At 47.9% G+C, this 27839-nt stretch overlaps 1 protein-coding gene across 1 annotated transcript in view; it reads left to right on the top strand.

Annotated features, from left to right (window-relative positions):
* The window catches only part of KAZN (kazrin, periplakin interacting protein), a gene marked incomplete at its 5' end in the record, with an annotated part of 200822 nt that overhangs the window by 99180 nt on the left and 73803 nt on the right, over positions 1-27839 (top strand). Inside the window, one exon of the mRNA XM_082295519.1 lies at positions 16903-17080. Within this exon, the coding sequence (XP_082151645.1) occupies positions 16903-17080 (178 nt within the window). The remainder of the gene's footprint in view (positions 1-16902; positions 17081-27839) is intronic.

Genomic DNA, 27839 nt, shown 5'->3' with positions numbered 1-27839 from the left:
AGCTCCATCCCCTGCCAGAAGGGCTGCAATTAAAAACCAGTTTCTCTGTTGACAGAGGAGCTGCATCTTTAGACAACCCTTGGAGACTGTAAAAATAAATGTAATTGCTGGATGAGACTGGCACCTTGCAGGGATGAGGCAGCACAGGCAGAAAACGAAGTTTGCAAGGTACAGAAATCACCAGCACAAAGGCAAAAATGGGTCTGTTTGAAGGGAACAACTTGTGCAGCCACTGGTGGTGCAATGGCCCCCGGGTTGTGCAGCATCTGTACACAGCCCTACACCCTCTGCAAAGGAGACATTGCCCCTCTTTCTTAGGCCTTCACCTCCTTTTTGTAGGAGTTTGAAGAAAACCCTTGGTCTCCATAGCAACTGCTGGCTCCATGGCACGTGTGGCTTCCCACTGCACATGCGGGGACTGGGGACCTTCAAATCAGGGTGTGGGGCTCAGCTCCCGAACAGAAACAGCAGCGGAGGCCCTGACTGCTCTCACCCCTCAAGCCCTGCACTCTGGGCAGCCAGGGGGATGCACTTGACTGGCACCTTTTTACCTTTTGTTGACGAAGTGGCAAAGGTTTGGGTGCCTGTAGGGAGCAGAGATGCAATTTCTCATCATTAATGCACGTTATGCACCCAATCCCCATCCTCAGGCCATTGCCATCCTTCCCCATTTGTCTGTCTTGGGCAAGATGGGGAAATTGAAAGGATGGTCAGGCATTAGAACAGGCTGCCCAGGGAAGTGGTGGAGTCACCATCCCTTAAAGTGTTCAAAAATGAGTGGATGTGGTGCTTGGGGACAAGGTTCAGTGGTGCACAAGGCAGTGCTGGGTCAGTGGTGGAACTTGAAGATCTTAGAGGGCTTTCCCCACCTAAATGATTCCACAATGATTGTTAGTTGCTGAGTTCCTCCAGTGGAGCTGGGAACACATCACAAAGAGCAGTGGGTCAGGCAGGCACCATGTGTGAAGGTCTTGTCTCTCCCTTGACCAGCAGCTGCTGCCAAAATGCAATTCCCATTGGAAATTTAGATGTTGGGGATTTTTCTCCCCCTGTATCTTTCTTCATAATTGTTTTATCACTCATTAGCTTTACCCAAAATCCCCTTTTAAAAGGAACCCCTCCTCCACTGATCACCCACACAATTTAGCGGCACTTGAGTGAACAGAAAACCCGAGAAGCAAAACAATCCCAAACTGGCTGAATAGCCAGTTCCTGCTGAATCCGGCGAGATTTGGGTGTCTGATTCACTCAGACTCCTCCTCCTCTTGCAAATCCCAGCCTGGCTGTTCCTGTAAACCTATCCCATGCCAGACTGAGCCGACTTTGCAGGCACTGGGCTCAGAATAAATTATCCTGGCTTGTCAGCTCCTTCCCCCCACTCCTTGCAGAGATTCATCATTGCTGGAGAGAGGGGCGTGCGGTGCTGGTATGACCACGGTGGGTTTGGCTGAGGGGATCATGCCTTTACGCCCACAGCAGACATTCGGAGTAAATAATAAATAGTCCCACAAAGTCAGACCCTGTTAGCAGCAGCAGCAGCCGAGTGGCTCCGACACCAGGAACCGGGAGCGCGGGGGGAGGAGGTTTGGGCCATTCAGCCTTTCCAAGGATTGATTCACAGAATCAGAACAGGTTTGGTTGGAAGGGACCTCAGAGATCATCTGGTTCCAGCCCCTACCCTGTGCCAGCCCAGGGACATGCTTCCTGCATAACTAAACGCATTCTCTGTGTTTTAGAATGCACGAGGCTGTGGGGACACCGCGTCCATCTCCCCTCCAGCCGGCAGCAGCAGCGGGGTGGGATGGGCTGGGAATTCTGCTCCATTTGCTTTGCCTTCTCTCTGCATTTACTGGCCCTTGGTACCCCCAAATATCTTCATTTACAAAACAAAAAAAGATTAAGCTGCGAGTGTAATAATAATTAGTGTATTATCAAGGATAAGGGTAATTATTTAAAAAATGGGATCTTATTCATTTACCTCCTGGTTTTGGAGTTGTATTAAATCCCCAGGGCCCAGCTGAGCCAAGCGCTGCAGTGCCTATTTCAGCGCATCCCTAAGGGCATGTGCCTGCAGTGAGCTTCCAGGTAGGATCGAAGGTAATGAGAGAGAGCAGAGAAACATCCCCTGGTACCTCAAAGTAGAAGAAAACCCCATGGGAAGGAGAATTTTTCCAAGAAAATGGTTTCATAGTCATGGCTCGTGACCAGCATGGTGGTTGGACTGGCTGGGGGCTTCTGAGTGTTTAATCCCGGGGTTTATAATGATGGATTCAGGTTGGACAGTAGGCAGCTTCCCCAAATCCAGCATAATTGGGTCTTTAATCTGCTCAAGAGATTCCTGAGCTGGGTACCAACGCTATCTCCTCCTTTGGATGACGGATGGTACAAAAAGAAAAAGGAGGACAAAAAGAGGCACATGACGTGAATTTATTTGCGTCTTCCAACAGTAATCCAGTCATTCTACCCGGGAAATGCCTGTCCGGCTTAATGCCCCTTTATGCAATGTTTTTTCATGATGCCCAAGAGTTTGTTTATTTTTTTATCTACAGATTTCTTTTGCTGGGGTGGAAAATGAGGGGCAGAAAATGCCATTCCAATTTTTTTTATTCAATTTTATTATGATTTATTTTGTAAGCAGTGGTTTGGCTGGGGGTTGTCTGAGCCCCTGGGAGGTGGGAAAATGCCAGGTCCTGAAGCCCCAGCTCTGCTGCTGCAGAGATCTATTGGAGCAAGTCCCAACAGCTCCAAAGCAATTCCATTTCCTACAGCAAGAAATGGAAGTTGTTGCGGTGGGCACTTCCATCCCACCTTTATAACAGCCAAGACTCCAGCTCCATCCTCAAATGCCCCCGAAGCCCAGGCAGAAAACTGCATGTAACATTTTGCCTCTTTTGCATAAATTTCATCTGGAAAAGCAGAATTGTGAGGATTTTGGAATGGGTGCCTTTTTTCAGCTTCACTTGCTAAAAACGATCCTGTTGCTCCGAGTAATTACACAATAAATTTGTGAGAGGGGTATAAAGCCGTAAAAGCAGTGGTAATGGTTTGCAATTTAATAGCTGAATTGTAAATGAATTCTCCTATAGCAGCTTTAATGCAGCGGGCTGCTACAATTAAGAGAACATTCTTTGGGGTGCCTTTAATTTTTTGTTGTTGTTGTGAACTTCAGTGCCATTAATTCCCTGGTTTAAAGAAACCAAATCGTTAACCACCCCAAGCTGTAAAAGCCAGCTTTGACTTCCTCAGCAGCCAACAAAATTTTGTCTTGGAAAAAGTGTTTTTACCCCATTTGGCTCTTGCATTTTCTTATAGTAGTGAGTGTGGGGTTGCACCACGTATTGGGCTTATGCTGTTCATCCTCTTTTCATCATCATTCATCTTGCTTCTGTGGCATGTGACATCTGCCATTGGGGTGGAAAGACTTGGCCCCGCAGGGAGACCCTGCTCACAGCATTTAGGATCTCTTTTTAATTTAATATTTGGTAAGGGATTATATAACTGGGGTATGTGTGTATGGCAGTGCTCTGTGTGCCCCCCCTCTCCAGCCTTGGGGCTCTCTGGGCACAGGGAGTCCCTATTTTGCTCCCTCTGTGAGGATGCTCCATGCAGCAACAGAGCCCTGCTATCCCCCTGTGCAAGAGCTCATCCCCATCCACAGTTCCCGTTCCTTCCTCTTCCCCTTTCCAACCCTCTGGCTTTCAAATGTCATTCCCAAGCAGTTCAAGCTTTTAGAAATAATCTTCCTGGAGTGGGTGCCCCCAGCACTGCCCCTTCCCGCAGTGGTGCCAGCAACAGCTCTTGGTTTGCCTCATCAGGCTCCTCTTCTCTTTCCCCCATTCCCTAATTACATCTTTCCACTTCCATACCAGCATCCCCTCGGTGGCCTGTGTTTGAAGGAAATGCCATGAAATCCAGTATCTGATCTTGGAAGCATCTTTGGGGCAAATGAAATTGTTGATAATTATTGATGGTGTGTAATTATGTTGCCAATACCACCTGCTGTCTCCATAAAGGAGCAGGGAACTGGTGCACCAGGGTGTGTTACAAATGCAAATTGACACAGGCAACCCTAATCTGACTATGGTGGGTGATAATTAAAAGGCACAGTTGTGTGTAAGAAGCTGATGGAGACCTGAACCTGCTCCAAGGGCTGGCTCCAAATCCCCTCCTCCTATCACTGAATCCAGGTTAAGGGGAATGTGTGCATGTCCTAATGCAATTTTCTCTCCTGTGCATCCTTATTGTCATAACCTGAGCCTCTGTTTCAGGGTCTTTTTCATTTACCAGCCCTTAACAGTTGGCTGTTTGTGCTACAGTCCGTGGGTGCAATGTGTAGATTCCTGCCTTCTGGTAAGCAACACCTGCCCAACTCCCAGCAGGGGTTTGACCTTGAAGTTACTCCTCCATAACCATAAAAAATTTGGTCCCTCATTGTGTTCCAGGCTGAGGCAGGTAACAGAGAAAAATGATTTAGTGAGGATTGGTCTGGAAGTGTGGTCAGTCAGTGCTGGATCAAGCAGGGGTAGCCTGGCCTTGCTGTGGGGCATAGATTCATGGGGTGCTAAGTGACCAAGCAAAACAGGGTCTCCCTGTTGAAGAAACTGCTGCCTATCTCTCCCAAAAAGCCCAGAGGTACCTTTGGATGAGCTGGGAGCAACACTGCCCTGCACAGCTGCCACAGAGGGATGTGTGAAAAACGAGGTTCACTCTCCTGTTAGAATTTAAAGAGTTTAATATAAAGACAATAAGAGACACATAAAATAAAGCAAAGGGATAACGGCCGGGTGCCTTGGCGCTCTGCCAAGAGCACACCTGATGCTCGAGGTGAGTCCTTTTTATACCATTTTTACTGTCTGTTCTCTATTCATATTAAAACTTTTCCAGGAGCTGTTCTGCATGGCCACTCCTTGGGTCCGCCTTTTTAGAGCATGCGTAGTCTTCTGCCTTGTGGTTTTATTTCTTTTGATTCTTGGGGTTGGGCCCGCTAGGTAAGAGTCGATGGTGGGGTGGATCTCTGAATTCTCCAGACAGTCAGGGCTGATTGCAGCTTTGGGCCTCTTTGTCCCCCGGGCAGAGCGGTGATAGCAGCTCTCGGACCCTCCTGGCCGCCCGTTCTCGGGGCGGAGCAGCCTTTGGGCCCTTTTGTTCTCTGGACAAAGTGTTGATTAGCAGCTCCTCGGGCCTCATCCTCTGCTCCCTTGGAGGTTATCTTACTTGCTCACACTCGCTAACATTCTTGCTAAAACGAGAGAAAACTACATCCACACAGCAAAAAGCATTTCTAACATTATATAATATCTACCTTAATACTTTGCGAGAAGCCAATACTATAATATATGTTTATAACAGATGGGAAGGTGTTAACTGGTCTGCTGAGCAGGGATGGGATTCCTGCTTCGGGGCCATGGAATCTGCCGGGGGAGGCAGTGGCCGTGGGTGCAGCTTCTGGAGCATTTAGAGATGCAAATGGGGAGCAGGGGAAGGGAACGAGAGAATATAAGGATCCATTGTAAAGCCTAAAGGCACTGCTGGAATCTGAGCTCGGAGCGAGGGATGGAGTCTGTGCCAGAGGACTGCAGGCAGTAAAAAAAGCTTCAAAACAATGTTCCTGATGAACTTTAAATCTCTGACTCCATTTCAAGTACCCTGTGTGAACACACCCACATGAGGTGGTGCCATTCAGTGGATCCACTGCAAGTTTCTTAATGTGCTAAGAAAAATTAAGAGAAACTTTCTTGATTTTTCAGCCACTTCTTGCTGTTGACCTTGAAATTTGCCACCTGCCACATCAACCAGCCTGGTGAAACCTGTCCCACCTGTGTGTTTGCTAGGGATGGATGCAATTCCTGCAGCCTGGGACAGTGTTTGAACAGCACCCAGCATAGGAGCATCGCCGCCTTTTTATCTAACAAGTGCTTCAACAATATAAATATTTAAGTACAATAAACAATTATGATCAAGTTTCTTGGGTGACTGCACACAGCAAGTGAATTTGAAATTCATTTCCCATGGGTATTGAGGCTTCACATTCACTTTCTGTGGATGTTCATGCTAATAAAACTTCATTGCACAGAAAGAGAACACAAGAGGGATGCAAATATGACAAGGGCAAATTTGCTTAAGAGTTCAAATGAATATTCACAAACTTTTTATTATTTTTAAGTATTCATTCCTATTTGCTATAAAAAGATTATTTTATCTTTACTCTCCAAGCTCAGTGAAGCATGTTTGAGGTATAATGTGTATTTCCTTGTACTAATGGAAAGTTTTGTTACCAGCAAGTAAGGAGTGCTTTCAAAACGTGCTTTATCTTCAGGAAATGTCACTACTGAACCCACGTGAGTTACCAGCATCCTAATTAACATCTGTATTTCAACACATCTTGCACCCAAGGCTGGGATCTCCCTGGTTTTTCCCTCCTTTAAAGCTGCAGATCTCAGATCCAGATCCTGACACCATTATTTTCCCCTGATTTTCCTTGCTCATCTTTCATCTCGCGCTGCCCTCGGTTAAGAGGATGCTGGAGATGCTTTTCCTTCACACAAACTGAGGCCCCCTTTGGAAGGACTTGGGGGTCACCGTGGCTCCATTTTGCCTGAGGCAAAGGGAGCACAGTTTTGACATCTTCATTTGATTTCTGTCCTGGAATTGAAAGAAATGCAAATTAGTAATAATGAATATTTTCATTAAAAGTGTCTAGACATTACATCTGAGAACAGGATAATGATGCTTCTGCTTTATATAAAAAAGTCTGAAGTAGAGCCAAGATGATTCTTTTTTTTTTTTGTCAGAAAAGATAACATTTATTTTTTTTAAAAAAGTAATTTAGTGTAAGTGAAATTAGGGTAATTGCTAATTATGTTACTGCAAACGAGGCAGATCCTTATCTTGAGTCAAGCTGGTCTGGTGCAGATTATGAACCGTTACTTTTGTGAAGTGGCATCAGAAGGCGAAAAACATCCACAAAACAGTCCTAAGTAATTTCTTGTGCTTATCAAGACCCTTTGGACAGCGAGGGGTGTGATGTATGAGGGATGGAGCATCACTCCCTCTCATTGCAGGTCTAGCCTTAAATTTAGTCTGGAAACATAAATGTGGATGTTAAAATAGATATCATGGGTTTAATCACAGAATCCCAGAATAGTTTGGGTTGGAAGGGATTCTGAAGCTCATTTCATTCCACCCCCTGCCATGGGCAGGGACACTTTCCATTAGCCCAGGGTGCTCCAAGCCCCGTCCAACCTGGCCTTGGACACTGCCAGGGATCCAGGGGCACCCTGTGCCAGGGCCTCCCCCCCCTCCCAGGGAAGAATTTCTACCCAATACCTTCCAGAGAGATAGAAAGATATCTTTACCCCATTTCCATTTGTCTTCTGCTGTGTCAGAGCAAGGCCCCCTCCCCACACCTCAGCTCACATCTCCATCAGGTTTGAGGCCCCAGGTTTTTCCAGGCTTATTGTCCCACCCTGGGCCTCCAGCACTGTGACAAATGGCACTTAACACCCAACAAAACTTCATCCCAGGGTGCTCAATGGAACAGGTTTTATTCTCCATATGTACTGGAAGGAAGTTAATAATACAAAACCCACCCTGGAGACAAGTACTGAAGAATGAAGTCAGGAACCTTATAGGATAAACATATTATCCTCATACAAGCTGCAGTATGTGGGTATTGGAAAAATTAAATGCACTTGAATAGCTTTGCAGATATATATCTCTGTCTCCATAAAACCTACTGACAGTGAGCAAACACAAGAGCTTGGCAGTTGTCCTGCTTGGTTTAATTGCCTTTGGTGGCTTTTATATCCATCACCTTCTTAAAATCCCTGTGTCAACAATCCTGGCATCTTCTTGTCCTGAAGACTTTGGGGTGACAGATGTGCTGGTACCCACAGAACCTCTTGCACCCACATGAGCCTCCCAGCTCATGTACTTAAATTTTTCTGAGGAATCCATCCAGCTGTGCTTTTTAAAAATTATTATTTATTTAGCCTTTGTGGGAGGGTGAGGGGGGAATTACATATCTGCCCTGGCTTTCTCTGAGACCACTCATAGTGGTCCCTCTCCCCATCCTTCCCTGTGAGGGTGGGCAGGCAGGCCCTGGCACAGGGTGCCCAGAGCAGCTGTGGCTGCCCCTGGATCCCTGGCAGTGTCCAATGCCAGGTTGGGTGGGGCTTGGAGAAGCCTGGGATAGTGGAAGATGTCCCTGCCCATGGCAGGAGGTGGAACAAGATGGTCTTTAAGATCCTTTTAAAGGACTTCAAGGTCCCTCCAGCACAAACCACTCTATGATAAGAACATCAGCTTTTCCTTGGATACCTCTTGCTCCACCAAGCCATCATTTGAAGGCATCTCCCCGTTCTCTGGAGGAAACTTCCCCACTTTCATGAAAAGCTATTAATACAAATAATACTAATATTAATAAGTCTTACCTGCATTAGCAGAAGATAATGCTTCAAGCCTTCTCTCTAGGAGGACTGAGCTCCTCCTGGCATTCCAGCTGATGACCAGTGCGATCCATCTGGGACCACAGATTGCTCCCAGCAGCAGCTGGGAGTCAGCCGCAGGGACTTGGGTCTGGCTGTGGCAGCTCACAGCTGATCAGCCTTATCTACGAGTTTTCCCCAAAGTGAAGGAAGTGATCAGGAAGCTGTGGCAGCCTTGGGATTCCCCCCAGCCATGGCTGGAGAGTGATCCTGCAGGCTGGGAGGTGCCTGGGAGGGAAGCCTGGCTGCATGGCCCTTCCCTGGGGCAAAAAGTAGAAAACGCAGGAATAATGGGAACCATTTGAGATTATTTTAACTGTCAGATATCAGAAGCAAAGTAAAATGCCCAAATGAGTTGACAGCAGCTCAATTTGATCCCTGCCATGAACTGACTTAGAGCCCGAATTTTTCAAAGGCTGATAATCGCCTTGGAATTGATTTTGTACCAAGATACTTTATCACACTAGTGTATTTGGTGTGGTTTGATGGGGGTTTTTTAGAAGTAATCTATGTCAAAGCTAAACAGACTTTATTAGAAGACACATGTTCCCTGCCCTTCTCTGGCTAGGTGTTCCTTTAGGGTAAACCATGGTGAGATGATGGAATTGTTCCTGATTTAACCGGAAAGCCTCACTCTGTTTCATGGGTTGCAGGTGCCCTCTCCCACTGCACCTTGGTCACACCCTGTTCCAGCCCATCTGCTCCTCAGTTTCCCCATCCTCTGAAATGATACCTGCAGTATTCTCCTACCTAACCCAAGAAAAAGAACACTTGTGAATTATCTGATGTAGAGGGATTTCTCTCAATCCTGGAAAAGTGCTATTTTTCACAGAGTAGCTGACTCCAGCCAACCTGTGTTACAAACCCTTGAAGAAATGGACACCAGTACACTCAAAGCCCCAAATTCACAGACTCAAAGAATCCATACTGACACCTTAAAACATGACTGTAATTAAAGTAATATGTATATGTAGAAATATAACGTCAATTTTTCAGCTGCCTTCTCAATGCTGAAACTTTATCTAGGTGTATTTTTAGGTCTTTCACAGGTTAGTGGGGAATGTAATTATAGGTTTGTAATCTTATGCAATACAGGATTAGTCCAACCTGCTGGTAGTATCTTGAATAAAAACAGGGAAAAGGGGAGAAAAAGGCTAGTTTTATTGTTCCACACTCCCTAGCACATTCTGCTGTTGTGAAAGGGACTGGTTTGGCAGCGGAGTGATCCCCAAACCAGGCGTGACCCAGGGTTAGTGCCACGGACAAAACAAGGGAGGGTAATGGCACTTACAGCAGAATGTGAGTTCCTTCATCTGAAATGAAAAGTGAAGGACTAAATTAAGTTTTACTCTTGTCTGGGTTGGGCTGTTTGGTCCCTGAAACACCTGTGGGAATTTTGTGGATGCTCATGTGCTCCCTGCATGCTGGGTGCCAATGGGGGACAGTGTGCTGTTGCATGTCAAACCCCCTCTCCATTACCATCTGGAGTTCTCCATTTCTGCATTAATTTTGGGATTCTTTTAGAGGCCTGAACCACCCTTGAGATCTTGTCTCTCACTTACTTTACAAAATGATAATTAAAAAACCACGTTTCTCTGGAGCACCTTCCATTCCCAGGATGCTCCAGCTGACCCTTCCCATGTGTTCTGCCCTGCAGCCCCTGTTCCCAGTTTTGTTTTCTGGGAAGGGAGCAAAGGGCTGCTCTTCCACTGGTTCTGCCAGTGGTGTTTATTGCCAGAGCTGAAACAGATGGGTGCAAATATTTATTTCTGCCTCCTGCCCAAATTAGGACAGTGATCTTACCTGTAATCCATCAGGCGAAAGCATCTGGAGGGTCATGAAAATGCAAAGGCGTCTGAGTTTCACCGTGCCTCTGCTAATGTCAAATCTTCATCGGAATTCACTTCCCAGGACAAAGGAGCTGTCAGATGAATGCTGATGCTCAATTAATGACAGGGTAGGGTGACCCACCCCGGCATGTCATCATTGTTGCTGAGGGAAACACAGAGGCAAACCCATAATCACTTTTCCTGCATCTGTCCTACTAACACCTGATTTAAGTATATATTTGTCTGCTGATTGATCACAGGATTTCTTTCACAGCACCTATTATCCTACTGAGTGCTTCACATTCTCTCTATTCACTGAAGTTTTCACATGATCCTCATCAGTGTCAGAACACGCGGTAAATAGGGGCTGCGAGGCCAATGTCTCCGCAGGCTCCCCATTCTTCCCTTCCCAAGAGGACAGAGGGTGTCTTGGAGTAAGTCAGCAGGACCTGATCTCCCAAATCACCTCAGCAGTTCTGAAAAAGCCCAACCACATCTTTGCTCCCTAATTTGTGATGGAGAAAGGAGGGGGAAATGGCATTTCATACAGACTTCATCTGAAATGACAGGACAAGGGGGAATGGCTTCCCACTGCCAGAGGGCAGGGTTAGACTAGATATGAGGAGGAAATGGATGGCTGTGAGGGTGAGGAGGCCCTGGCACAGGTTTCCCAGAGAAGCTGTGGCTGCCCCTGGATCCCTGGAAGTGTCCAAGGCCAGGTTGGACAGGGCTTGGAGCACCCTGGGCTAATGGAAGGTGTCCCTGCCCATGGCAGGGGTGGAACAAGATGGTCCTTAGGGTCTCTTCCAGCCCAAGCCATCCTTTGACTCTGTAGGAACTGCTCCTGGGTGGGGATTTCTGGGGTGGAGATCACCATAAATCAGAGGTATTTTGCAGGAAAGCAAAATGATCACAGCACACCATCACTACTGTCTCTATGTGCCATGAAAGGGAGAACTTCATGCATAGTTTGCAGTGGAGAATGCGTGAAAACAGGAGGGTGAACCAGAGTTAATTTTTTGTCAAGGTTTGTAGATTGACTGGTGAGGTGAGGGTGGGGTCATCTTGGAAACGGCTCCAGCACATCAACCCTGCTTGAACATGTGAGTGTTAATGGCTTAATTCACCCTTCAGTTGCACAGACCAACCCCAGCCAGGTGGGAGATGCACAACAATTTATCTCTCTCACACAGTACATCACCGGGGAGAAACCCCCCCAAACTTGCACTGAATCCAAACTGTTTTATGTTTAGCAGAGACCCTGAACCTCCTGGGTAACCTGCCCTCGATAAGAAAGCAGAACCCCAAAAAATGTTTGAAGTTTTGGGTCCACTGCAGCGGGAGCTCATCACTGAGGCCGATACCTGCTCATGCAGAGCTGGCTGCTGACGTCTCCCCAATAAACATTTAAACACAGGCTGAGCACATACAGATTCAGGGACTGCTGTAATTCATTAAACAAATGTTGGGTTTAATAGCCCCGTGTCCAAAGCTGGTGCCATGGATGCGCTCAGCTGTGAAATATGCCGTGGAAGTCATTCGTTTGCAAAGGGGTCTAGAAATCTGCTTCCTATTAACGTAAAATGGGTTTACTGCAGAAAAATCTCTGGGATCACATTTTTCTCTCAATTATCCCTTCTCAGTGGGATTCCTCGAGGTTTGCGCCGGGTAACTGAGATGTGTCTAAGCTGGGGGGTTTGGAGCTGAGGTTTGTTTTGATCCATTAAGCTTGTATCTCGCCGCAGTGATGTAATTCCCCCGGTCTGAGACACTTTATAAACATTAATGGGTTTGTTTTCATGGTCCCAAGGGACGCGCAGCACAGGAAGGTCGCCAGGACCATTTTACCCGCACAGATCGAGAGATGGGGAAATGTGGCATTGCAGCATCACGGGGAGAAACAGAATATTCACTCAAATTTTTAATCTGTCCATCCTTAGCTCTGTTTAATTCCGTTTTAATAACTTATAAGTTAATAACTTTTACATTAACAAGTTATTACAGCAGTGCCACATCAGCAAAGTTTGCATTAAGATGCTGCTGTATATCCCAGCCGAGGAAGGAAAGAGTTGGTGCTCTGTATTTTATGAGTGAGAAGGGGATGAAACACAGTTATAAATACACAAATTATATTGTGACCTTTGCAGAGGGGAAAAAAATTGTAGATATTAACAACCATTGTAACTTTAATGGGAATTACTCAGTGGAGATGTGCTGGAAGAGACTGTGGAACATGGGCCACGCTGTGCTTTTCCTGGGGATTGCTGCTGGAGTTGCTGGTCTCTTGGACTGGATTTTCTTGGTGATAAATGGCCATACAGATGCCTCTGGTGATATTTGGAAGGGGCCAGTTGGAAGCTGGCCCTACAGTGTGCCAGGGCAGAGCAAACCTGAGGCACGGATCAAAAATCCCGCTTTGGAGATCTTTTTCCCATCACAGAAGGTCCATTTTCGAGTATGTGCTGAACAAAGCTGGTGATACTCACAGCCCTTTCAGCTGGGAATTGTTCCTGCAAACAGAGATACATGCAGCAGATGAGAAATTAATGTAAATATACAGACAGAAGGCAATTTTTTTGGAGGAAGTGAGGCAGAGGCAGATAAAAAGCGATCAGCAGAATTTACATAAGCTTCCCCATCACAGAGGTCATCATTCTGCAGGATGACACATGGAAATTCATTTTTATTAAATTCTGGATGATTATTTAATTGGAAAAAGAAGGATTTAATTGAATCAAGTCAAAGGGCCCTATTAGATTACGTTCAACCTTAACACAGAAGGCTTTTCCCATTTAGTTAAACTGGTTCCTTTGCATATTGTACATATTAAACTATAAAAAGTGGTAATCTGAATAGCAAATTAAAGGGTTTGGAAGGCCTGAATGGTACTCATGTGCTTCTCAGCCCTTTTTCATCTTCTAAATCTTCTCATATTCCCTTTACTGCACTCCTTAGGTTGCAACAAGAGCAAAAATGAAGGGTAGAACTCTCAAATCTTCCTCCATCCGTGTTTATTCCATTGACGTACTCTTGAGGAACAGCCTGCCTGGATGTGATGACACTATTAGAACATGCTGCCCAAAACTGAGGGTGTTTTCCAGGTTTTCAAGGCTCCCCTTGCAGCACCTGAACAGATGCTGCAGTGTAGTAAGTTTGAATGAAGATTTGTGACTTACTGGCATCGACTCAGGTTTCCTTTGTGTCCTTAGGAAATATTCCCAATCTCTTTATGCCTCATCTACACGGCCAGGGACTCCCATCCCTTGGGGACACAGACTCCCTGCAGAGCTGCCAACCTCCTGGTAAAAGCTGGAAGAAAAAAAATTTTTTAAAAATCATCAAAGCAATTTTGGGAAATATATGTTTCCAATTTTGGGACTTTAATTTCCATTTTTTCTTAATTTAAAACTAATGGGAGAAAGAGAATGAGGCACAATTCATTTCCTAAAGTTTCATTTCATCCCAATTTTGAGGTTTCCAGCAAAGGTTTGGCCTTCTGACAGGGAGCTGGTACAACCCAGCTGGGCTGGGAATGCCCCATCCTTGTGCCTTTTCCTCTGGCTGATATTGCTGGATTGCTGTGACACTCTGTGCTCCTTCCAGGTGGAAGCTCAGAGAAATCAAATTCTGCTCTGAGAGATCGAAATCAATTTTAATGGATCCAGCTGTTCCCCAGTAAGGATAGGAGGAGGCATGGGAAAGGGGAGAAAATTTCCAGGAGATATTCAGGGGATTTCAGGGGGACTTGAAAGTAGTAAGGAAAGTTTTTAAAGCGAGGTTTTTAATTTACCCATGAGGCCACAACCAACTCTAGGACACATTTTCTATATAATCATGTGCTAATGTAGAAATTCTCTTAGTCAGTAAATTTTTAAAAATCCAGCTCTGACAGTGCAGCAACTCAACCAGTCTATTATTAAGGTTAGATTGAGTAAGAAACATCATCTGGAATTTGCCTCTGCAGCTAAATATGTTCTTGGAAGGTTCAAATCAGCTTTAACCTGATTTTTAAATGATAAAAATAATGTGCCAGTACTTTAAAACCAAGTCCCTTTTTGCTGAAGCTTTACTTTTTTTCAAATGCAATGAGTAAGTTTTGCATATACAGTATTGGGATTGCACGCTCAGGTTATCTGGTTACATACATAATTCTCTCATTTGCAAACACAGTTTGCAGCACATACTCATGCAAATTAGGTATGAAACTGGGCATTTATCTTGATTAGAATTCAGTTTCTTTAAATACTTAAAGAACTTTATCTCATTTGGGGATAGCTGCAGAGATGATGGAGAAAGAATTTCAAAAATTGCTCTTATTCTCCTTGCGGATTTTTGTTGGCCCTCTGGGAATTCATTCAGGAAAACAGACCTTTCCACTGATACTCTGAGTGCCCTGGCCCAGCACCTAGGTTGGGTTGCAGACACTGCTGGAAGCCCTCAGTCAGAAATAACTGTCCCTTGCAAAAACCACTGTACCATTTCACTGAATAAATGCAAAATTTTCTCTGTTTTACAATATCCAGATGGATTGATCCAGGAGGATGTAAGGCCTGGATGCCACTTGACAAGGACTCGATCCTTTTGACTCTTGGAGAGCTGGTTGTCCCTGGGATCCAGATCAGACCTGAGGTTTCAGGGGATCTAGGCTGCTCTTGTTTATGTTTTTCAGCAGACTGACACAGCAGATTTACCCCATTTCTGTCCCCACAAGCTGCCTGGGGACTCTGCACACCAAACCCTCTGCTCCTGCAGAGCCCCATCCCTGCAGTTCCTGGATGTGTGGGATGGTGATGTGCTCCTGCTTTACCTCATCTCAAGCCTCTCCTGGAGCCATCCCTGCAGGTCTCAGGAACAGGAGCCCTTTTTTATCCTTTTTACTGCATTTTGAATTCGGGCTCTGCAGTGCCAGTGGTGCTGCAGAAGAATACCCTGAAGTTCAGTGAACTGCTCCAAATTCTCAGCTTGTTCAGCCAAAAGCCTGAATTTAGGCAAATATCAGAGGGTTTAGCAAACTGTGCAGGGCTGTTTCTCCCCTTTCCTTATGGCTCATGATTTTCTCTGACTTTCCCCTTAGCAAGAGTCCTTGTTCACCGTCCCGGCTCCTCGCTGTGCTTCCCACACCCACTCCTGTTTCTGTGAGGTTCCCACCCCACTGCCATGGGGGCTCCTGCCCAGTTCCTAAACCCATTTGTGAACTTTTCCAGGTACGGATGGCTCAGGTGACAACTCACAGCACGGCTGCCTGCAGGTTTGGGATGTAGAGATGGATTGGGGAGGTACAGCCACACGGGCCATGGTCTCCAAAGCATCCCTATCTATGGGGCTTGGAACAGCCTGGTGTAGTGGAAGGTGTCCCTGCCCATGTCAGGGGATTGGAATGAGACTGTCTTGAAGGTCTTTTCCAACGCAAATCACTCTGTGATTCTATAATTTCACTTCAGTGAGGATGAAGCCATCTGCACAGCTGCCACGGGCAGGGTGGCAGCTCTGCAGGCTTGCTGCAGCCCTGGCAAACACACAAGTGGATCCCTCTGAGGGATGGATAAGGCACAGGGAAACATCGGCGCTCCCTCTAGCAGTCGCCAGCGAATGGATGATACCAATAATTCTCGATTTTTCACCCTGGGTTCATGCCACGCGAACCGCCAGTGTAAGAGCTCTCGCACTAGTACTGCTGCAGTGGTGACAGCGCTCAGGTGGCTCTTTCCCTCCGCCCCAAAATCTTTCCAGGGGGATTTTTGGAGCCCATTTTCCTCCACCTGCTGCAGGCAGCTGCTGGGCACGGCCACTCTCAGGGTGAACCTGAACGCAGTTAGCAGAACGGCTCATGAAGAGTGGCATTTCGAGCTCACCGCGGGCACTGCAGCATCCTCGCAGCACCCCTGAACTTCCCGAGGGGTTGGGGGGGGTGGGTCTCGCTCTCAGCGCGGCGCGGGCGCCGCAGGGTCCCCCGTGCCCCCGCCCCGCACGGGAGGGACCCGCCCCGCCCCGCCCGCCGCAGCCGCGCACCCACCGCGCACCCACCGCGGATGCCCTCGGCCGAGCCGCGATCGCCTCCGTCGCGGCCCTGCCCGGGCTGCCGGGGGGGGCAACAGGTAGGGGGTACCCCCACCCCCCCGCACAACCTGTTCCCCCTGGTACTCCGTCTGCACAGACCCCCGCTTTCCTTTGCACACTCCCTTGCAGAACCCCTCTCCCCTTTTCGCTCCCCTTGCACAGCCCCCTCCCCTCCGCACACTCCCTTGCATAGCCCCCTCCCCCTTTTTCCCCCCTTGCAAAGCCCCACTCCCTTTGCACCCCCTTGCACACATCCCCTTCCCCTGTACACCTCCCGCTCTCACAGTCCCCCTCCCCTTTGCACCCCCTTGCACAGATCCCCCTCCCCTTTGTCCCCCCGCGCAGAGCCCCCCCTCACCTCCCCAGCCCCCTCCTCTCGCGCCGCCCCCTCGCGCCGCCCACTCCCCTCTCGCTGCTCCCCTTCAGGCAGCCCCTTGCCCCCCCCTTGCCCAGCACAGCCCCCTGCCCGCCCCCCCCGCCGCTCCCTCTCTCACCTCTCTCTCTCTCCTCCTCTTCCTCCCTCCCCCCAGGCCAAAATCCTGCACATGATGGACGACAACAAGCAGCTGGCGCTGCGCATCGACGGGGCGCTGCAGGCGGCGGGCCAGGAGGTGACGGCGCTGCGCGCCGAGCTGGCGGCCACCGGCCGGCGCCTGGCCGAGCTGGGCAGCGACCCGGCCATGGAGCACGGCCCGCACGGCGCGCAAGGTGGGTCCCGCCGCGGGCAGGGGGCGAGGGGGGTCAGGGCAGCGAGGGGGGTCCCTCCCGGCCGCCGCCTCCGCTCGGTGTTATTGTTCATTGTTTATTTTTGGGGGTGCCCGGCTCGTCCCGTCGGGCCGTGGTTGCGGGTTCCCCGCTGGGTTCGGAGCCGGGTCGTTCCCTGCTGCGGCTGCTGCCGGCGCCCCGCTCGGCTCCAGCAGCCCCGGCACGAGGAGGGACCCCCCCACCTCAAATACTCACTGCCCCCCACATCCTCCCGCCACCGTCACCACCCCCTCTGTTCCCATCCCCTCGCCGCTCCTCGCCCTGGGGTCCTCCCCGGCTGGCTCTCCCCGGTAATCCCGCGCCCACAGCCCGTTTCGTAATTCGGTAGGAAAGCAGCCATGTTACCGCCGCGATCCGCGCTCCGGCCCCGCCGCTCCCCCGCTGCCGCCGGCCCCGCGCTCGGCCCGGCCCGGGGGTCGGGGGCTGCCGGGCTCGGTCCGTGCACGGCAGCCGGAGCCCACCCCGAACAGCCGGCACCCCCGGCACGGTCGGGGGTAGGCTCGGACAGCCCCTATGCGATGCGTACACCCCCTCTGCCCCCCACATCCCTGAAAAGTTATCTCCATGCCTCGGGGCCGAGCGTGGAAAGCCGGGTGCAGGGGGAGCGGGAAGAGACTTTGTGTGAAGGTTAAGGAACTGAGTCCGAATCGCCCCTGTAGTGCTGATGGTGCTCTCGCCAAGATGAAATTCTGTTTCCTGCTAATCAAAGTGTGTTGCCGTCACTGATACGTTTGTATTTGAATACTTTTGTATTTGAACGCTTATATTTCCCAAATGATTACAGGCTTGCATGACAATTTACCCTGAGGAGCCTTGGTGTCAGAACAAAAATAATGCGAGCCCTCCCCTTTCCCCGTAACTGAATTTACACCTGTGTGATAAAAACGTCAGTAGCTGTTATTTACTCGTTACTTATTTACTGTATCTCTTGGTAGGGTGGTTCGGCGCTATTTTAAATAACAGTAGCGTTTTGGTGAAGCTTTTCAAAGGTAGCGTAGCGCTTGGCGGGGCATAGTTGCTGCCGGCAGGATGTAATCATGGAATTACAGAATCATAGAACACTTTGGGTTGTAAAGGATGTTAAAGATCATCTTGTTTCAACCCCCCTGCCATGGTTGGAACTGATGCGATTGCATCGCCGGTGTGTTGTTGTTCGTGGCATTAATGCAAACTGATTTAGAGGGATTAATTAGTGGATTTATTCCATCCAGCTTGTATTTCACTGTTTTGGTAGTGGGGGTGTGGGGTGTGAGTTCCACTTACTCAGCTGAGCTTCCTGGTGGCTGTGGGGATGTAGGAAGTGAAGTTACCTGTGTGGCCAGGGATTTTCTGAACTGCTGTGCAGAGGTGCCTGTTGGAATAATCTCAGCCACACTCTGCTGTACACCACAGCCAGGCTACTGAGGCTCTTGCTTTTATAAAAATCTGCTGAAAGGGCAAAAGGAGGATGCCAGCCTCCGTCCTCCCCTGTGGAGCAGGGGCATCAGGAATGCAGATGGTGACACGCTGTACAGGGCATGCATGTGGAAATGCAGGCTTCCAGCCAGAAAAGCAGGTAAAATCCTTTGGCTGCTCATGCTCGCACTGATTTCTGTGTGCCTGTTCAGTGTTTGGTTTCGTTTCCTCTCCAGGACACTTCAGGGGAGATGTATGTTTCTGCAGCATGTCCTGGCAAGGGACAGGGCTGTATGCGGTTCTCTGAGGGTTAGGGCTTTTTTGTTTTGTCTTGTTTTCCTCAGAGGTTTTCTAATCTGTTGAGCGATGAAAAAACTCCTCTTTATGTTCCTTTGCTATCAGCATGCTGAAAAACAGTTGGAACACTGTAAAGGTGCCAAAGAAATGCGCTCCATTCCCCAAAGCCTGCATGTTTCTGCTTAATAATTCTGATTACACGTGCTTTGGAGTTGTGGCATCCCTGTGCCGGGTGGAAAAGAGTGGCTCCACCTTCAGCTGGGTGGGAGAGTGGTACCTGCAGCGACTGCTGAAGTTGCTGGAGGGTTTGGTCCATCTTCCCACTCTTTAAGCTGGGAAATTTGGCTCAGCATGCTGATGACTAGGAGTTAGGAGAAAGGACGCTTCCCCAGCGAGGTGTGACTCCATGGCCTTGTGGCTGTAGATGAGTCTTTGTCTTTCCCCATTAATTTAATAAGCTATTATTAAAATTGTGATATATCCAGCCCTGTACCACTGGTGTCGTAACAGAAGCCATTCAGTTAAGTGTAAAATTGTATTTGAGGAGTGTTTTGTCTGTCATGCTTAGCAAGGAGAAGGGGGAGAGTATTTGATCTCCACAAAACCCGCTGAGTAGATTCACTCTGCTTTGTGTTTCCTCCCTAAGTTTGGTACTATTGTTTATATGCTGCCATAAATGCTCTCCTACATCACTCTGTGTTTGTGTAGACAGGCCCAAGATATCTATAGTGAGCCGTATGCTTTTCCTCAAGGATTTTGAGACGACGTTCAGAAGGATGGGGTGAAAACAAGAATCTCTGAATAGCTCTGCTGTTGTGTGTCTCCTAAGTAGGAGGGCTGCCAAGCTGTTTGATTTATGCAAATATATTAAAGGCAGGCAGGAGGATGGGGAAAATAGGGTGGCAGCCTGCAAGTGCAGATTTGGGGTGTGCTGGTGGTGCTCGGGTGGCACGTGGGGTCTGCTTTGATCCGGGAGGAGAAGCACGTGCTGGAATCATCGGGTTCCTCTGCTTATAGAATCCCAGAACGGTTTGGCTTGGAAGGGACTTTAAATATCATCCAGTTCCACCCCCTGCCATGGACAGGGACACCTTCCACTACCCCAGGTTGCTCCAAGCCCCATCCAACCTGGCCTTGGACACTTCCAGGGATGGGGCAGCCACAGTTTCTCTGGGCACCCTGTGCCATGGCCTCCCCACCCTCACAGGGAAGAATTTCTTCCATGTGGTTGGAAGGAGCTCATGATCTGCAGGCAGCTGCTCCAGGTCAGTCCCAAGTCGTGTGGAAGGAGGTGAATGTGTGTCTCTGTGCCATGCTCAGTTGGTAATTAATACTGAGTTTGTCAGATGTGTTATTTGTGTAATTATGGTGCAGCTTAAGACAGCTGGAGGTAATAACTCTGCCCCTTTTGTACACTCTGAGACTTTTCTCCACTGCAGTGTGCTATTTCTGCCATGACAAGGTATGTTTCGAGGGCCTCTTTTCCGTAATTTTAATCAAAACTGGAAGAATTCAGCAAAGAGGGGAGAGCAGGATGGTGGGTGTGTGTAGGTAGGCAGGAATGGAACTTGTACATTGTTACAGTCCTTAGCGTGAGTGTTAATCATGCAAACCTCTCAACCCTGACAGTCTCTTTTAACCAGTGAGTTTGCTGGGAGAAGTATTTTGGCTGCAGCCTCTGTCTAAACTTGGATGCAGATCAGCGTGGAAATCAATACTTCATGTCCCCAGCTCTTAGCACAGCAATTACAGGCAGCGCTCAGTAGCATCTCTGCAGCCGTGTGTCAGCACCCTCGTGTTGGAATCCTTGTTTGAATTAGTATTGGTGGAATTGATTGTGAGCAAGAGATGTTGGCCATTGGTCCAGGGTGGGATGCTGGTGATGAGGGGGGGATGCAGCAGAGCATTGCTGTGGCAGGTCCATGCTTAGCAGTGACCACTGTCCATGCTGGCTGCCCCTCTGGGCTTTTGGCTTCATGGCTTTGCCCAACCTACACCTGTATTTTCAGTAGTTTGCTTAAAGGCAATATCTGTGTGGAAATCTGAAGTCTGGTGATGACCTGCCATGCTGCATCAGGCGTTTGGTCCATTCAGCCTCATGTTTTTGCTTTGGTCTCCTTCCCACATTAAATGGAAAACACCTTAATTAATTAATGTTGGTAAAGTGCTTGAAGATGTAACGCGCAATCAATTGCTAAGTGTTATTAATAACACCTCGCTCAGTGTTTGGCTTATCTCACTTCTGATTTCAGAGAGGCGGTGGCACACTCTGATGCCGAGTGCTGGCCTGTGGTGGTGAGGATTGGTGGTGTTTGCAATGGATGCTGCCAAAATTCAGCTGGGAATGGGGCAGGAGCTGCACCCTGCTTGTGGAATAAAGGGTTGCTCCTTGCTGCGCAGTTATCTTGGGTATGTGCAGCGTAAGAAAGATTTCAGTTGCATCTTGGTATGTGGTGATGCCAAGGGGCCAGGAGGACCTTTCTGCTCATGACAGCCTAAAATAGAGTTTTCTCTTTTTCCCTTTGATCTCAGTATCCTTTCATAGCTACAATGCAAAGACTTTGACTTTTGCCCGGGAGGCAATCAGTTACCTCTGTGCTGTTGCTATTTTGTGAGTAATCATCTCAGGCTGTTGAAAATGTACCATTTTCATCTCTTCAGAAATCTTCCCTGCTATTTGTTCTTCCAGAGCTGGAGAGCTGATACTGTAAAGAAGCCTGAGGAATTTGGATACTGCTGCCCAGTCGGGTATCAGGAGCATTTTTGTACCATGCTTATCAGAAGATCAAGGTCTTGCTGTACTATTACTCTTTCTAATAATTTCCTACATTGTTTCCCTTTGTCCTACGTAGTTCAGGGAGCAACTAGTTTCGTGCTCTAAAACAATTGCCTGTGCTGGGAAATAAATCTGTGCTTAGCAATGTTCCCATGGTTGCTTTAGACGCGGGAAACTGGCTGCCGATAACACTCCAGGTCCCTGCTACATCTTAGTCTTTGAAGATGTTAATTTAAATATCTTTTCTGGAGCTTTCCTATTCAAAAGCCTCATCTGGCATGGTTAGCATAATATTTAGATTATCGTTGCTTTAGGCTTTGTCCACGGGAGTTATAATGAAGCTCCTAAGGATGAGTAAGCTCAAGAAAACTGAAGTTGAAGGAGGGCTTAACCCAGGGCTTTTGACTCCCCAGTTTGAAGTACAACCATGAAAATGGTGTTAGATTTGCAGGTGGGGAGAAGGACGTAGAAATAAGTCCCAGTCTTAAATTGGGGAAGATTAAGTATGATTTTGTGGGTTGGGTTCAGGCACTCTGAGATAATCACTGGTGGGGCTGGGTGTCATCCAAAAGGACAGGCTGTCCTCTCATTACTTATTCTTTGTTCTTCCAGATACATCAGTGGACTTGGTGTTCTCTGTCTCTGGGGCTGAATATGGAATTCTCTGAGGTACCAAAAGAGGCTTTACAGCCTTGAGCAGGGTCTCCTTGTCCAGCCTTGGGGTGCAAACACCTTTCCTTGAGTGGTCCCTACTCCTCTCTGTGCTTCAAATAAATCACTGTACACCACACACTGAACCCCAGCGCTAGCACGATGTAGAGCAAAACTTCAGTCTCCAGCTTGTTAAAATTCAATCCTCACAATTTCTCATTGCCAGCAAAGCATGAGATCAGTGCTCTGGTCCTGACACAGCAGCTGCAGAACCCCGTGCTCGTAACGCAGCGTGCGGAGCGGGGCAGCAGCTACACATAAAACCCCAGGGAATCTGTCACCCAGGGCCTCGTTTTTCAGGATACATCCTGACCCGTGGGATGCTGAAGGCTCAGGGGTTTGCTTTTTGTTTCTTCACAATCTCTTCCTGTTTTTCATTTCTGTTATGTTTTACTTGCGTTTTTATGGGTGATGTTTTTGGGTATTGAGATGGATTTTGTGGAACCTCCAGGTAGATTACTTTGGTGTTTGGAAATGTGTCCTGTGGTAGCAGGAGGTCAGATGGGTTTAATGTTTAAGGAAAAAGAAGAAGTCTCACCAGAATATGGAAGTGGAATAACTGCTTTTGAAAGCTTTGAAGCTCTTTCCATAGTGAGTTTGTCTGCAGGAGATGCAGAGGTGAGGAAAATCTCTTCCCAAGGTTTTCCTTCTGCACCCATGGCCAAGGGGGGGTAACTGGAGGCTTGGAGGGTGTGCTGGTGAGGGTTTGGAGGTGTCCCCCCAGGACGAGAGGCTGAGTGAAGGGGACAGGCTGTGATTGGAGGGGACCTGAGATGGCAGAGGCTCTCTAGGAGGATGATGTGTGGCTGAAGAACAACTTGGCAGCGGTATTGATCATGATTGGGCATGACACCGGCTGGAGGCCGCAGCTCCCAGGGGTATCCCGATACCCCTCAGTCTAGCTCCAGCTTCCATAATCCGATAAATTGCTGATTCCCTAATCTTGTTAGTGCTCTCCTTTTCCAGATCCCTGCAAGGAGCCTCTGGGATGGGGACAGAGCTGACCACAGGTGATGCAGGCCGGCTGTTCCAACCCAGACTTGGTGTGGGTGGCTTTTGGGTCACTTTTCTGTTTTCAGCTGGGCTTGATAAAGTGATGGGTCTGTGTCTGAAAATTGCTGAACTGCAAAGACCTCTGCCTTGGAGTGCAGAAGATGAGCTGCAGCAGAGAAATGTTTTTGCACAGAGCAATTAGCGAGAAATGGGTTTTTGTCGTGAGGATTTCTGACACTTGCGTGGTGGGAGAGCTGCAGTGGGCAGGGCTGTGTTTGCCCAGAGGAATGGAAAAAGCTCTTGTGCTTTGCTTTTCAGATATGTGGTCAGCCAAGATTTTTAAGTACATGAGGCTAGAATTTGCTTTTGGATCACTTGGACGATGGGAAAGGAGCAGAGATGCCCACAGAAAGGTGGAGTGTGGTGGCATCCTGGACCTCCTGTGGGCACCCAATGGACCCAGAGTCTGGGAAAGAGGATCACCCTTACCACTGAATAAGGAAAAGGGACTGAGCGATGCTCTGCTGTCACGTGGTCCAGGCCCGGGCTCATCCCAGTCTTGGAGAATCATCCTTGTCCCTTGTTGCTTCTGCAAGTGTTTTTTGTGGAAGGAGCATCTCTTCTGAGGACATCCATAAATCAATTTCTCACCCTTTTTGGTCCTTACAGAGTCATTCTGACTCACGTCTTTTCATGCCGCTTCTTCCTCTAAATTAAGATTTCACAGGTTTCAGAGGCTGTAGCTGAGAACTGAACCTTTGGGTTTATCTGACAGGGAGCTGATGTGTCACAGCCTTTCCTGCTGCTGTCCTGTGCAATCTCTTCTTTGTTGTCTTGCTTTGCTGGGTGGCATCTGGAGGAGAATCCCAAACCTCTCCATCACCACCTCTCTCACAGAATGTATGTTCTCCCTCAGTGGGGAGTTAAATTGCCTTTCTGCAGAAAGTAGCATGTATTGGACGTGGGGGAAGTTGTGTTTGGTGTGAATATGTGGGATGTAAAGAGAGTAAGGGAGCACAGTGGTGTCCTGATGCCTATCTGCAGGTTTTTCTCTGACTCTCTTGCAGCAGCAATCAAACCTGGGGAGCTGACATGGCTGGGAAGTAGTTTATTGCAGGAAAGGTAAAGCAGAGCTTGTACCTTTGCTCCAGCAGATTGAGGCCATTGACCGTGTTTGGAACAGAGAACCTAAAACTTGAATCTTTTGAGTTTCCTTTGCCTTTTAATTCTTACCAAATCATGCCATTTGCAGAAGTGGACTCTCATTGCTCTTTAATTTCAGCCAGAACATGAACTTGCCCTCATGAACATGATCTATTCCCTCAGTCACTGTACAGCTGGAGAGTTTTCCAGTGGTGAGTGCCTGTGAGTGTGCACGGCACAGAGATGATGAGGGCTGGCAGTGCACCCACACTGCTCCAGCCTGTTGCTTTTAACTAAACTGTCCATCATCCTCCTTGGAAATTAACTTGGAAAAGCAGCATGGGATTACTGTTGGCCATCATCAGCTGAGTGGGGATCCCTGTACTGGGATTGTGCAGCAGTGATGCCATGGCTAATTCCCCAATAACAGCTTCCTTGCTTTCTTTTAACAGCAGAATATCCCAAAATGCTTAGTTTTGGCCTCGTCTGCTTTTTCAGGTGTGCACAGGAGTATCCCATAACCCTTAGGGCTGAGTTAAAAGGTATTTGTAAGATTCTGCTTTTGGTTCTTGGCTGGTTTGAGTGGTCTCTGCCCTCCCATCATAAAATGGTATTTTTTTTCCAGGGTATTTCCAATTGTTGTAAGATATGGTTGTGGGTCAAAATTTGCTGCAGGTGCACAAGCACAGGAAGTGTTTGCCTGTTCTCCAGGGAGAGTTGCTCTATTATGGGTGGAAAGCAAAGCAAATTGATTTGAGGAATAGATTTGAGCAACTTACTTTTGATGCCAAAGATCTAGATGGTCCAGACACTCCCTTAAACTGCAGGAGGGGAAAAATAACATGTTAGAAGAAACCTGGAGAACTGCTGAAAAGGTTTTAGTGGACCATACTGAGATTTTCAGTAGGAAAATCTCCAAATGCAGCTGTGTTTTGAAGAGCAGCTACCCTCTGATGTGGAAGGCCGGAGGGCACAGGCAGGGCTGTCACAGTCTGGGCACAGCAGTGCTGCTGGAGGGGACCCTGGGGGATCCATTTTCATCTTGGAGCCCTGTCCCTCTGCAGTGTTTCACTGGAGTGACTCCTCAACGAGGGTGTGAGAATGAGCAGAGCCCAGCTCGGAGTTAATTGTTGAGCTTTTGATTCTCCCTTGAAGCTGAGCAACATCTCTGTGTGATTTTATGTAACAGCAGCACATTCAGAAAACAGATTCCTCATCCTGTGATGGTAAAATATTCTCTCTGTGTGTTCATCATTGTTTGTTCTAGCCTTAAATGCACCCAATTATTTACTTTTATGTTCGTCAATTATTGCATTATCTGCTCAGGCAAAACCTGTTGTTTTATCCAGTACAGATTCTTAACATTAATTCCTTGACCTTTTATATCCCCTGTAGTATATCCAAGGCTGCTAAATGGCTTTGCCCAAATTTATCTTTTTTTTTTTTTCCTGCCAGAGTGATGGCTCAGGCAGGAGTGGGGGAACCATTTCAGGTGGAGGCACGGTGTGCTCCCCACATTTGCATCATGTAATTGAATCTGCAAAGATCGTTTTTGTCATCCTTGGGTAGGGAGCTTGTTTTAAAGCCACACAGGGTTTGCTCAAATGAGCTTTAGTTTCCTGCATGATCTCCTTTCGCGGTCAAGAGAGGTCCAGAACTGACAGCTCAGGGTGAGAGGGCTGATTAATGGGGTTCTTAAATTTCCATGAAAAGCAGAGGGAGGTGGTGAGGCCAAAGCTGTGTAGCTCCTGTGGGAGGGAAAAGAAAAAACAAACCTTTAAAAATATAAAGCTCATAGAGAAACCACAGAAAGGCCACCTATTTAGTGAAAAAGCTGTATTTAATATCAAAAAGTTCTGGTTTGGGGCAGCACGTTGTAATATAAGCGGACTTTGCAGGATTTCTTAACTAGAAGGTGCCCAGGCGGTTGTGTTGGCTTCAGGACAGATTCCTGCAAGGCCCTGGTATCCTGATGCTGCTGTGCACGGATTTGGGGGGTTGTTGCTGCTGCTGGGTGAGGCAGAGCTGGGACTGAGCCTGGGAACAGAGGAGCTGAGTGGGTTGTCACCAGCTGGTCCCAAGGTCCCTTTGTGGGCACGTCCCCAGCTCGCTGCCCAGCGCTGTCTGCCCCAGTTTAGGAGCTGCTGAGTGCACAGGCAGCAAAGGCAGAGAACGGGGTGAACAGGGCGTGCTGGAACAGGGCTTAGGAGCTGCCACCTTGCCCTGCTTGCCCACGTTCTCATGCCCTTGTCATTGCCTGGCTTCGCTCCAGCTCTGCTACTCACTCATGGTCCCAGAAGTTGCTCACAAGCTGCTCAGGTTTTGCTGGAGTTGTATAAAGGTCTGCAGCGGCCGTGGCTCCCAGGACAAGCGTGTGGCCCCGGACAGCTGCCAAGGGTGCTCCGAGCATGGCACCGAGAACCATCTGCTGTTCCTTTCAGGCAGGGCAAAGCTTCAAAAAAGCACTTAGTATTTCACCACCTTTGCAGAGGTCCTTTTTATGTGCTTTTCCTCCTTGGACATGCATCATTTCCAGCATATTTTGGTAAATTATGTAATTTAACACATCTCCTATGCCCTGCTTATCACTGTCATTTCTGAGTGCACTCATTAGGGAACAGTTTGATTTTGGGCGTAATTCCTCTGATAGGCACATTTACCGATCATCTTTGATTCAGCATTTCACATGTGGCAGGATTAATGGAAAGCACTTTACTAAAGAGGTTTGAATACCTTGTCGGTTCCTCAAAGATTTTTTTTTACCTGTTTAAATGGAGCTGTATTATCTTGGGCTGCGGTTTTTTTTGATGCTGTTGTGGTTTATGGACTGTAGTGTTTCCTCTGCTGCCGGGGTTGGACTGCCATGGACCAGGGTGACTGTAGGTCCTGAAAATAGCCTGATGCAAAATCAGGATGTGTGATTGTGATTATTTTATATTTGTTTTATTTTGGTTGGGGAAACATGCATAAAAAAGCCATAAGAGCTCTACCTGTTAATTAGCGTGACAATACCGTGGTAATGACCACCCTGCAGGATTAAAACCCCATACTCAGATAAGCATTAACTGTGCTTGTTGGCAGATAAACGATGCAGATAATATCAGAGGAGCAGAGCTGGCTGAGCTGTCGGTGACAGCCTGTCCATACTGTGATGTCAGCATGGATGCCTTTGACCTCATCACGATGTTCAGCTAAACCTGGTTTTGCATGGCTGTGTTTTCCAGTGGATGGGAATATTGTGCAGGGAGAAATCCAGTATGTCCTTCATAGTGAAACCCTTTATGAGTAGCCTTGGGAGCAGTAAAAGCAGTATTTATACCCTTGAGATGTAAATTTGCAGGGCTATGCCTGTTTTAGGACCCTTATAAACCTGCTGATCCACCTGGT

This window comes from Coloeus monedula (genome assembly GCF_965178545.1).
Source record: "Coloeus monedula genome assembly, chromosome: 22".
Lineage (NCBI taxonomy): Eukaryota > Metazoa > Chordata > Aves > Passeriformes > Corvidae > Coloeus > Coloeus monedula.
Note: the sequence above shows the minus strand (reverse complement) of the source record. Positions and strands in the feature narration are given on the sequence as shown.